The 12301-nt window shown below is 45.5% G+C and overlaps 1 protein-coding gene across 2 annotated transcripts in view; it reads left to right on the top strand.

Moving 5' to 3' along the window:
- Positions 1 to 8437: 8437 nt before the first annotated feature.
- MTMR12 (myotubularin related protein 12) overlaps positions 8438 to 12301 on the top strand; it is a 67848-nt gene continuing 63984 nt past the window's right edge. Inside the window, exon 1 of one of the 2 annotated variants that reach the window (XM_040494805.1) lies at positions 8438 to 8645. In XM_040494805.1, the coding sequence (XP_040350739.1) occupies positions 8565 to 8645 (81 nt within the window). In that variant the 5' untranslated portion in view covers positions 8438 to 8564. The remainder of the gene's footprint in view (positions 8646 to 12301) is intronic. The other variant, XM_040494835.1, reaches the window with a different exon arrangement.

The raw sequence follows: 12301 nt of genomic DNA, 5'->3' as shown, positions 1-12301 counted from the left end.
CGCAGCACCAGCAATGGGACAGAGGAAGGGAGGCCAACAACCTGTCCTGGCCCCTGCCTCTGCCCCGCCCCAGGCCTGGCTGGGGCTTTGTGTACCTTACAGCCTTTAAAATTCAACCCAGGGGTGCCTGGGTGGCGCAGTCGGTTAAGCGTCCGACTTCAGCCAGGTCACGATCTCGCGGTCCGTGAGTTCGAGCCCCGCGTCGGGCTTTGGGCTGATGGCTCAGAGCCTGGAGCCTGTTTCCGATTCTGTGTCTCCCTCTCTCTCTGCCCCTCGCCCGTTCATGCTCTGTCTCTCTCTGTCCCAAAAATAAATAAACGTTGGAAAAAAAAAATTTAAAAAAAAAATAAATAAATAAGACTTGAAGTGACAAAGACAAAGCTCAGAAGTAACCAGAATTAGTTGCCTGCGTTAGACCCCTCTCTCTGGCCTAGAACTCGGAAAGAAGATTGTTTTACAGAAATAAGTCTCAGGGTGGCCCTGATCAGCGTGATCTCCGGCCAGTCATTTTACTTCTGTCCGCCTTGTGACATCCCCACCCCCCACACCCCCCACTCCTCAAAACGAAGGGGGTGGCCTAGCCGCTGACTCAAACAGGCTTTCTCCTGCAGGCTGCCTGTGCCTGTGTGCACAGAGGGCGCCAGAGGACGCTTGTGTGCCCAGAGGACAGAGAAGGAATGGGCCCAGCCTCCTCCTCCTTTATCATCTTTCTTGATCGCCTGCGGAGCTGAGGAGATTCCCCAGCCCGTGCTGAGAATACAGGAAGTGAAGCATTCCTACGAAGCCTATTCTTTTTTTATTATAATTTTTAAAATTTAAATTCTACTTAGTTAACATACAGTGCAACATTGGTTTCAGGAGTAGAATTCAGGGAAGCCTCGGTGGCTTAGTCAATTAAGTGTCACACCCTTGATTTCAGCTCAGGTCATGATCTCATGGTTTATAAATTCCAGAGCTCTGTGCTGGCATTGAGGAGTCTGCTTGGAATTCTCTCTCTCTCTCTCTCTCTCTCTCTCTCTCTCTGTCTCTCTCATTCTCTCCCCTGCCCTCAAAAATAAATAAACATTAAAAAAAGGAGTAAAATTCAGTGATTTGTCACTTACATACGATACCCAGTGCTCATCATAATGAGTGTCCTCCTTAATACCCTTCACCCATCTAGCCCATCCCCACACACCTCCCTCTAGCAACCCTCACTGTGTTCTCCACCTTTAAGAGTCTCTTGTGGTTTGTTTCTCTCCTCTTCCCCCCAACCCCTCCTGTCCCATGTGTTATCTGTTTTGTCTATGAAACCTATTCTAAGCCTAAATGGCATAAGCAAAGAAGCAATTACCATCTGTAAAAGAAAAAAATTGTCTTTATTTTTTTATTTTCGTTTGCAAAAACAGGTACTAATGTGGGTCTTTTGTAAAGGCAGAGTAGTGTAACACAAACTGTTGGATAGTGGGGGAAATCTGTACCTTCCATTCACCACTTTTTAGATAGTCCTGTAGAGGGCACAGTTTCCTTGTCCCAGAGGCTTCCAGGGTTCAGGAATGTCAGTGACTCCAGCAGGTTCTGAAGGCTTTCCATCAATCTGATAATCTCTTCAAAGCACCAAGGATAGTGCTTTAGGAACTATCTAGAAGCACAGGGGGGTCTCCTATGACCGTGAGAAGCTCCAGGCATAGCTGTAGGAAAGAAGACAAAGGTGAGGCCCTTTTGCAGTGATTCCAAGACATATGCAAGTTCATGGACCAATGCAGCATACAGATCCTGGTTGCTTAGGGATTCAGAAGAGCTCTACCCTGGTTCTGACAGTCTCCGAGGAAGATGTCAAAGAGGTGGTAACATTGAGGTCAGACCATGATGGATGGATCGATTTGGGAACTACCATGGAGACAGAAAATGGCAATGCCTTATAAAAAGCTCTTGCTTTTATTTTTTGTAAGTTTATTTATTTATTTTGAGAGAGATAGGGTATGTGTGTGCACTTGGGGGAGGGGCAGAAAGATAGAGAGAGACAGACAGACAGACAGACGGAGAGACAGAGAGAGAGACAGAGAGAGAGACAGAGAGAATCCCAATCAGGCTCACTGTCAGTGCAGAGCCCTACTTGGGGCTCAATCTCACGAACCGGGAGATCGTGACCTGAACTGAAATCAAGAGTCAGATGCTTAACCGACTGAGCTACCCAAGTGCCCCAAGTCTCTTGCTTTTAAATTAAAATCCAACGTATGTATTTTAATTGTTCACTTTATTTATTTATTATTTATTTATTTATAATTTTTTTTAACGTTTATTCATTTTTGAGAGACAGAGCATGCACGAGAGGGGAAGGAGCAGAGAGAGAGGGAGACACAGAATCCGAAGCAGGCTCCACGCTCTGAGCTGTCAGCACAGAGCCCAACTCAGGGCTTCAACTCTGACCATGACCTGAGCTGAAGTCAGACGCCCAACCAACTGAGCCACCCAGGCGCCCCTATTGTTCACTTTAAAATAGCTAATTTTGGGGCGCCTGGGTGGCTCAGTCAGTTAAGCATCTGACTTCAGCTCAGGTCAGAGCCTGGAGCCTGCTTTGGATTCTGTGTTTCTCTCCCTGCCCCTCCCCTGCTTGTGCTTGCTCACTCTCTCTCTCTCTGAAAATAAATAAATAAACATAACAAAATAAAATGGCTAATTTTATGTTATCTGACTTTCATCTCAATTTAAAAAAGTCTATGGGAGATAACTGTTTCTGTGCGTGTGTGATTTTAAATTAATTTGTTGTTGAGCTAGGTAATAATTCTGATAGTTTAAAATCCAGAGGTATAAAAGAAAGTACAGTGAAACTTTTCTTTCTTTCTTCCAAACACCTAGTTCCCCCTCTAAAAGCAACTAGTGTCATATTTCCCTTTGTATCTATCCAAAGGTGTTCTATGAAAATATGAGGATCTATGTATCCTAGTCTTTATTTCCACTCTGTTTTACACAAATGGTAGCCTACTCTGCCTGCTGTTGTGCATCCCGCTTTAATCACTGACTGTGCTGTGTCCGTCACACCTTATGTACCAAAATTCTAAACACTTTATATTCATTAACTTATTTAATCCTCACAACAATCCTATGAAGTAGATGCCATTAGAATCCTCATAACCCTCATTTTAAATATTTTTAAAAGTTTGTTTGTTTGTTTACTTAGTCATCTCTAAACCCAATATGGGGCTCAAACTTCTGACCCAGAGATCAAGAATTGCATGCTCTTCTGATTAGCCAGCCAGGTGCCCCCAGTAAGTCTCATTTTATAGGTGAGAAAATTGAGACTAAGAAGATAAATGGCTAGTTAAAAGTCACACACATAATAATTGTTGGAGCCAGGACTTCAACCCAAGCAGCCTAACTCCAGAATATTCGCTTTTTAACCACTAAACTTCACAGCCTCTACCTAAAAATTGTCTCATTCTTTATTACAGTTGCATAGTATCCTGCTCTATGGCTGTACCATAATTTATTCAAACAATCCCTACTGATGAACATTTAGACTTGTCCAAACTTCTGTTGTTTTAAAGTTGCTACAGTGAGTAGGCTTGGATACATGACATTTCACACATGTATGAGTGTATCTGTAGGATCTTTCAGAAGTGAAATTATTGATACAGTTTTTGATGGATATTGCAAAGTTGCCCTCCCTCTTGCCCCATCAATTACCCCATCCTCCCCGCCCCACCAGTAATGGATGAGAATCTCTGTTTCCTATCTTCACTGAGGGCTCACTTAATATTGTGGCATCCGATTCATGGTTATTAGCTAGTTATAAAGGAGTCTATCTCTACTCTAGAGAACTTCTAGTCTTATTGGGAGAGTCTGGGAGACAAGTCACAGTGAACCATCAGTAAATCTTTATTTAATGAAAAACGAATCAGGCCATTAACTTGTGTTTTGAAGAAGATAGAATATAGATCATAGAGTAGGCTCATCAAGAACCCCTAACATGTGACCATCTTAAGTTGTATGTTTTATAGGGGGAAAAATTACCAGAAAAGTCTTTGTTTACAATTCTGAGTCTGCCTAGCAGGCTGTCATATTGTAGTACCACAAGATTGAGAACAATCCAAATATTAAAAAAAAACTTCTTTTTTTGAATGTTTATTCATTTATGAGAGAGAGAGAGACAGAGTGCAAGCCGGGGAGGGGCAGAGAGAGAGGGAGACACAGAATCCAAAGCAGGCTCCAGGCTCTGAGCTGTCAGCACAGAGTCTGATGTGGGGCTCGAACTCACAAACTATGAAATCATGACCTGAGCCGAAGTCGGACGCTTAACCAACAGAGCCACCCAGGTACCCCCAGAGAACAATGCAAATGCTTCCTTCTTTAAAAAAAATTTTTTTTATGATTTTATTTTATTTTTGAGAGAGAGAGACACAGAGCAGGGGAGGGGCAGAGACAGATGGAGACAGAATCCAAAGCAGACTCCAGGCTCTGAGCTGTCAGCGCAGAGCCCGATGTGGGGCTCGAACTCATAGACTACGAGATCATGACCTGAGTCAAAGTCAGACACCCAACCGCCTGAGCCACCCAGGTGCCCCCAAATGCTTCTTAATCCAGGTCCATTACTCACCATCCTCAGAAGAAGGTTGAAAGAGCCCTGGCTACAGCAAGAGGCTAAAGAATTTTCTTTTTCCCGTGAAAGAAGAGGGTAAGTCTTCAGATCCAGACCATTTGCTAAAGTTGAAATTTGGCAAGTGGCCATTAAATGACATGTGCATCTTAGTCTTTGAATATATATATATTACATATGATATATGTAACATATGTTAATATAGTATATTACATGTAATATATCATATATAACATATATAATCATATGTATATTACAGGTCATATGTATATCATATATTACATGTATAACACATTACATGTAATACCTCATATGTAACATATCATATATATACATATATATTATATATATATATACACACATACATACATTATTTATTGATTTTAAATTCAGACCCTAGTTTAAATTTGGCCTAGTATCTAAGTGATTTAAAAGTGGAGGTTCTAATCTGGATGCCAAAGTTCAAACTCTTGCTTCCTCCACTTAGTAATCAATTGCTGCCCGGGATGCTTTTCATCTGATAATATTTCACTCACTCAGGTGCAAATATTGGTAGAGTTCCTACTACATGCCTGGCACCAGATAAAGATGAATAACACACACAAATAGGCTGCTTCAAGTGACTCCAAAGAGGAGGAAATGCAAATGTGCCTAGGCTTAACTATTTACCAAAGGAAACCGTTTTCTCTCCATTTTGGAACATGCTGTCAGTTTCACTTGTCTGTGGGAAGCACTGCCTTTGGTCTGGCACTTGTTTTCATGTGAGCTAAGATTTGTTCCTATTTATAATTCTCCGAGAAAGTTTAGGGCAGTATTAGGAGAAAAGAGTGACTTTAAACTATTGTGTGTAAATTAAACTATTTCAAGGTCTAAGGGCTTCCATCTGTGTTTATTAATAGATGGAGAATTATTTGACCTCAGCATGACAGGAATTTTTCAATCAGCTGAGAGAGACTCTCCCAAGGAGATCTGACCCACACCCTAAAGATTAAGTAAAAATATGCTCATAGCTGGAGAACCTTAAGAGCAAGATGGAAACAGATGTTAGTTTATTCTCCATCTTTATTCCCTTACTGCTCCTTAAAGAAAACATGTTTTGTTTTTTCATTTGTTTGTTTATTTTCATTTTTTTCTGCAGAAAGGCCTTTGCTGGGCACACAGGGGCGAGTCTAATGTCAGGGTGACGGGACAGGGCACATCCTGCAGAAAAGCAGGGGTGGCATCCCTGCCCAGGGGCAGCCTGAATGCACTAAAGGCTGGCCCTTCAGACAGGCTCAGGGGAGGTCCGCCCACAAGGGCTTCAGGCCCCTCCGTCATGGAGATGCCATCCTGACATGGGGAACATGGGTCCTTGCTCTCATGGCTGCCTTGGCTGCTCTCAGGGAGCACTGTGAGGTGGGATAGAGGGCTTGGGAGGGCCCATCAGGAAGGAGACAGGCTACATGATGGAGAGGAGGGAGATTGGGCTGTGTGGTAGGCCCAGAAACTTCTGGGCACTTCAGTCGTGATATCTGGAAGCAATGGGAGATGCTGGCCCCAAGATTGAGGTCCAGGTCAGAGCAGAACAGTTGGATCTAGAGCTGGTTTTAACTTGGGCTCTGCTGAAAGTGAATGGTTATCATTGGAACAGAGAACTGAAGAGAAAGGGGAGTTAGTCTCCAGCATTCTCCGTAGCATACAGCTCTGGGCACACATGTGGTACACATTCCCCATATTCACACAGATAGATGCAGGTGGCTGTACACTTATGTACACACATGGTCATACACACCAGAAGGCACGTGTGCAGACACCCACATGCACAAGTACAGATATAATTGTAGGAAAGCATGGGTTCTTAATGGGGCACCTGGCTGGCTCAGTCAGTGGAACATGTGACTCTCGATCTCAGGGTTGTGAGTTTGAACCCCACATTGGGTGTGGATCCTATCTCTAAGGGCCAGCCTTATGTGACTGCACTAGTTGGATGTCCAAGAAGCCAGCCCTGGCCACAGGTGCCCAGGCTAAATATGCTATAGTGGAAGACTGTGGAAATCCAAACTCCTCTGAAAAGCAAGAAAGTAAAAATTTGCTCAGACCGTCATTTCACTTTGAAAGTAAAAATTGTTGCGAAGTTTAAGTGATGTTTTAGTCTGGACAAATAACTTCATTCCTCAACACCTCTCTACAGAGTGTCTTTATGAAGCCTGACGTGGCCTTCTCAAATAGAATTGACAGCTTTCATCATGCTCCTTCCTAATTTGTGTAATTACAATGTTAAACATTTGGGCTTTGGAATCATACAAAGCTGGGTTCGAATCCTAGCTCTGTCAGTGACTAGTTGTGAGACCTGGGCAAATTACTTGCATCTAGTTTCTCACCTAAAAACCAGGATAATGCTATTCATCTGTAGCCCCAGGGCCGCTATACTTGTTAGGCTTAATAATGGCAGTCTAGCTGGAAATGAGGCTACAGGACTTGTCCTGAAACTATGTTTGCAAAACTAAGCACATTCGCTTTCACTTAGATTTTTGGTTTATTTGGAGTGGCTTTGGGAAGCATGCTTATGGAGATGAAGAGGGCAAAAAGCATTAGTCACAAGTGCCTGACACTGAAAAAATTAACTGCCAATATTTACTAGCTTTTCATACTAAATTTCTTTTTATTTTTTTTTTAATTTTTTTTTCAACGTTTATTTATTTTTGGGACAGAGAGAGACAGAGCATGAACGGGGGAGGGGCAGAGAGAGAGGGAGACACAGAATCGGAAACAGGCTCCAGGCTCTGAGCCATCAGCCCAGAGCCCGACGCGGGGCTCGAACTCCCGGACCGCGAGATCGTAACCTGGCTGAAGTCGGACGCTTAACCGACTGCGCCACCCAGGCGCCCCTCATACTAAATTTCTTGACAGCGGGGCCCTGTTTTATTCACTTGTGTCTAGCATAATGCTTAGCACCAAATGTGAAACGAAAATGGATTTTCTTTGCAATTTGCACTAAAAATGAGGATTTTATCGATAACTTGGGAGAGTGGATAAAATAAGTCTCTTAAGGGTTTTGTATTGTTAGAAACACAAAGAAACAGGGGCGCCTGGGTGACTCAGTTGGTTAAGCGGTGGACTTGGGCTCAGGCCATGATCTCGTGGTTTGTGAGTTTGAGCCCCCATATGGGGCTCTCTGCTGTCAGCCCACGGCCTGCTTGGGATCCTCTGTCTCCCTCTCTCTGTGCCTCTCTCCCACTCACACTCTCTCTCTCTCAAAAATAAATGAATATTAAAAAAAAGATACACAAACAAAAACAAGTGGAAAAAATGAGGTTGACAAGGCCTTTTATGATGAAACATTCAAACCTATTCCTAAGTGCCTGTTAACACTTGAATTGTCTCATCTTTGTCTACATTCAAAGTAATAAACCTGGACGTCATCGATGTGTATCTGGAACTCATACGGGGGATTTCGATACACCACACTCTTGGAAGTTTTACATCAAGACTGCAAGCAAGAAGAGAACGAAGGCAAAGAACAACTGCTCTCAACTTAGTGACCGTAGGATCATTGGACTACAGCGACATTCTTGCTATCCAATCGCCGGGGAGTCCGGAGAGAACGCTCTCTGGATTGGTCTGAGGAAACATCTCTCCAGGTTCATTCAAGGAGTAGCTTGGCGTGGGACTCCGGCCGGTAGTGCCTTCTGGCCAATCACAGAACGCATGAGGCGGGTTCTGCCGGAGTGGAGCCTATCTCTGAAGGCGAATCTGCGCCCGACAGACCCGCCCGCCGCGAGCGGAGGGGGCGTGGTCTCCGGCTGCGGGTTCCCGACTCCCTGGGCTCGCGCGCGGAGTGGGCGGGGCGAGCGGTGTCAGCGGCGGAGCCGGATGCGGGCGTCGCCGGGGCCGCAGCGGCCCTGGGGATGGGCGGAGCCCCAGCCGCCAGTGCTGGTGGCCGCCGCCGCTGCCGGAGCCCGAGCGGCCGCCTCTGCTGCCGCGCGTCGCTGCTTCCTAGGGCGGCGGTATGCTGGGGAAAGGGGTAGTCGGCGGTGGCGGCGGCACCAAGGCGCCCAAGCCCTCCTTCGTGTCGTACGTGCGCCCAGAGGTGAGGGGGCTCCGCGCGGGCGGGGCGTCAGGCTGGAGCTGCCGGGGTTAGGGGCGCCGGGAGCCCCCTCCCCGCTGCGGGGGAGGGCCGCGGGCGCTTCCTGTGCGGGTGCGGGAGGAGAGCCGGGCGGGGTGAGGCCCTCGGGGGCGCGCTGAGATCTGTCGCGGGCTGAGGTGGGGACCTCCGGCGCTGGCCGGCAGGTGCCGGAGCGCAGGGCCCGGTCGCTGGCGACCAGGTGAAGGGGCCTGAGCCGGGAAGGTGCTGCGGCCCGGGACCCGCCTGCCTACCTTGGCGAGGAGCTGGGGTTCTGGGCACCGCGCGGGAGGGGAAGGGCTGGACGCTCCGGGCTCCCGTGGGGACCTGCCCGGAGTCCGCCGTCTGGGTGGGTCTGCCCTTGGAATTTCTCAGTTGAGTCTTCAGAGCTGCCTGCTTCTAAGAGGGCTGTTTGATGCCGCCGGCGGGATACCGTGCACTGCCTCCCGCCTCCCATCTGCAAGCAGCACAGTTCTTTCCCTTGTGAATTCCCCTCTGTCATTTCTTCCCCCTTTCATCTCACCCCCACTTGCTTTCCTGCTGGAGTTTTACTCTTAAGTTCATTCATTCATAAAATATTTTTTGACCTCCTGCACTATTCTGAACAAAACAGATCTCCGCTCTCCTGGAGCGTATTTGATGGAGATCAGAGTAAACAACAAATAGAATAAATATAAGTAAATTATATGGTTATATTAGAAGGTGAAAAGTATCATGGGAAAAAGAAAAGGCACCATTTTCCTCCATGTCACAGTGGCATTTGAGCAGACTTGAAGGATGTTGGGGTCTGAGGGAAGAGTAGTGCTAGTAGAGGGAATGCTCTGGAGTGTTGGAGGCTCATCAAGGAAGTCAGCCCTGAGGAAGCCTAGTAGGTGAGGGGGAAGAGTCCCAGGAAACCAGGTTAGAGAGGTTACAGCTTGTTGGCCATGCTGAGGACTTCTTGAGTTCCCAATCCAAATGCCTAATGAGATGTGTTCTCATTTTGGATTTCTGAAGGTTTTTCCTACTCCTCTGCCCAGCACTTTAATCAGCATGTGCACGAGCACTATCAACCCTCTGGTCTTCAGCTGTCTTCCTACCCCTGTAAAGCACAGGCAGGTGGGCTGTGGATGAGAGGTCTTGATCAAGGACTGCTTCCATAAAACCACCTGGGGCCTGAAGCCTTTGCACATGCATCTTCAAATTCACAATGTGTGTGTTTCCTCCAAATGGAGAGTACTCTTGAAATGGGTCTTATTTTTAATCCTAATTGAAAATAAAAACCACTTCCTCCTTTGATGCTTGATGAAGGAGTCAGGGTCATCTTGAATTTTCAATAGGTTTCCCTCGTATCATGAGTAAGTAATGTCAGTTTCTCTTTGTGTCTTTTATGATTGATTTGATCTTTAACCTTTCCTCTTCAGTGAGATTGAACTACACATGGAAAGTCTGAAATGTGGCCAGAGTTCAAGAATGTTCAGATTTTTCATCCACCAAGTGCACATGTTGTAGTTAGACATGTTTTCCCTCTTTGCCCACAGTGCCTGATACATTTCCTTTGAGGGATAATTAGGGAAGGGGAGTGGTTCAGCCCCCAAATGGTCACATTTTTCAGATCCTCCTAGTTGGCAGTTTTGTTTTCTTGCCATAAAATAATGCTGTGTAGATACTATGTTTCTTTGTTGTAATCTGTCTCTAAAAATTTTTTTTTAACAGAGGGAAGGGCTCTGACCTAAATTGCTTATGGTTTTTAAAAGATAAAGGTATGAGGGAGTGAGAAACCAATTTGTTTTTTAAGTGTATAGCTTTTGCTAGATATCCTATTATTGGAAATTCATGTGAGCAGCTTTGAGGCATAGCTTATGTACCTCTGAAAGTACTGAACCTGGTAACCTTCTGTTGGTTCACTCAGTAGGAGTCGTCCCTCACAACACTTTTCTGGACTGCCATTCTTTTTCTACTGCTTTCCTTCATAATGCCCTCATCTTTACTGCTTTGGTGTATGTCTTCCTATCACATTTCTTTGTATGCGGTTTGCTTTTGTTAGCTGGGAATTTGCAGGTTTCTTAGGTATCTTTTTGCTGGTAGGTCACTGAGCTGCCAGAACAATCTTCACACCTTATGATGTAATGATACCTGTGCCTGGTAATGAACTTGTTCTTGGCTGATTAGATCTCGGAAGGTTCAAGAGTGGCTTTCTTCAGTATGCTAAAGAGTCTGTCAAGAGTCAGCACTTTGTGCAAAAAACAGAAGTACTTAACTGGATAAAGTATTTGAAGATGATGCTTTTAAACATGATGGCTTATATGTTTTTTTGTGCTAAGATTGACATTGAACAGCCTAAAATGAAGGATAGTAGTTAGTTTCCACGTGGACCTCTGCCAGAGTTAACTTGGGTTCTTCTGTCATTGATTCTAAGTCAGTGAACGTGAATGTTAAAATCCTGAACTGTAGGGGCGCCTGGGTGGCGCAGTCAGTTAAGCGTCCGACTTCAGCCAGGTCACGATCTCGCGGTCCGTGAATTCGAGCCCCGCGTCAGGCTCTGGGCTGATGGCTCGGAGCCTGGAGCCTGTTTCCGATTCTGTGTCTCCCTCTCTCTCTGCCCCTCCCCCGTTCATGCTCTGTCTCTCTCTGTCCCAAAAATAAATAAAATAAATAAATAAATAAATAAAATCCTGAACTGTAGTTTAGGACCTTTGGTCATGTTTTGTAAACTCTGCCCAGAGAGTTATAAATCAGTAAAGCTTGTAAGTGGGAAGCCAGTGGCTCTGGAAATTGAGGTGAATAGGAGAGAGAGGACTGGATCATTCTTGGTGGTACCTGATGGCTGGTACATCTCAGCATCACTGCCCCAGCTGAGTCCCAGACAGACGGTGCAAAGGAAATTGTGCCTCTGTACAAGGGGATCCCGGGGTGCTGATCTCCCCTTCAAGGAGGCATTTGGTTATGGTTTGGGAGCCAGATCCGCTTTTCTTGGTAAATAAAGGAGAAGCTGTAGTTCATTATAGAAAAATAATAAAAGATAGACAAAGAATTTTTTATTTATTAAAAAAAAATTTTTTTTTAACGTTTATTCATTTTTGAGACAGAGAGAGACAGAGCATAAATGGGGGAAGGTCAGAGAGAGAGGGAGACACAGAATCTGAAACAGGCTCCAGGCTCTGAGCTGTCAGCACAGAGCCCGACGCGGGGCTCGAACTCACGGACTGTGAGATCATGACCTGAGCCGGAGTCGGATGCCCAACCGACTGAGCCACCCAGGCGCCCTGACAAAGAATTTTTTAAAGGAAAGTTATAAGCAACGTGGAGTGTACCCTGTCAGATATGTGTGTAGGTGTCTGCATATGTCTTTTCCAAAGTGGGATTAATATTGCTAATCATATTATTTTGTAATCTGCCTTTTCACCAGAGATCTATATTGTAAATGTCTTTCCACGTCAGTTGTTAACCTGTAATGTCATTTTCAATTAGACCCAATAGGATGCGTGGGTGACTCGGTTAAGTGTCCAACTTTGGCTTAGGTCATGATTTGCAGTTTGTGGGTTCGAGCCCTACGTCGGGCTCTGTGCTGACAGGCTGGAGCCTGCATCGGATTCTCTGTCTCCCTCTCTCTCTGCCCCTCCCCTGCTTGCACTCTGTCTCCC

Source organism: Herpailurus yagouaroundi, unplaced genomic scaffold (genome assembly GCF_014898765.1).
Source record: "Herpailurus yagouaroundi ecotype Mexico unplaced genomic scaffold, PumYag 29, whole genome shotgun sequence".
Lineage (NCBI taxonomy): Eukaryota > Metazoa > Chordata > Mammalia > Carnivora > Felidae > Herpailurus > Herpailurus yagouaroundi.
The sequence above is the reverse complement of the archived record's forward strand: the minus strand, read 5'-3'. Positions and strand labels throughout refer to the sequence as shown.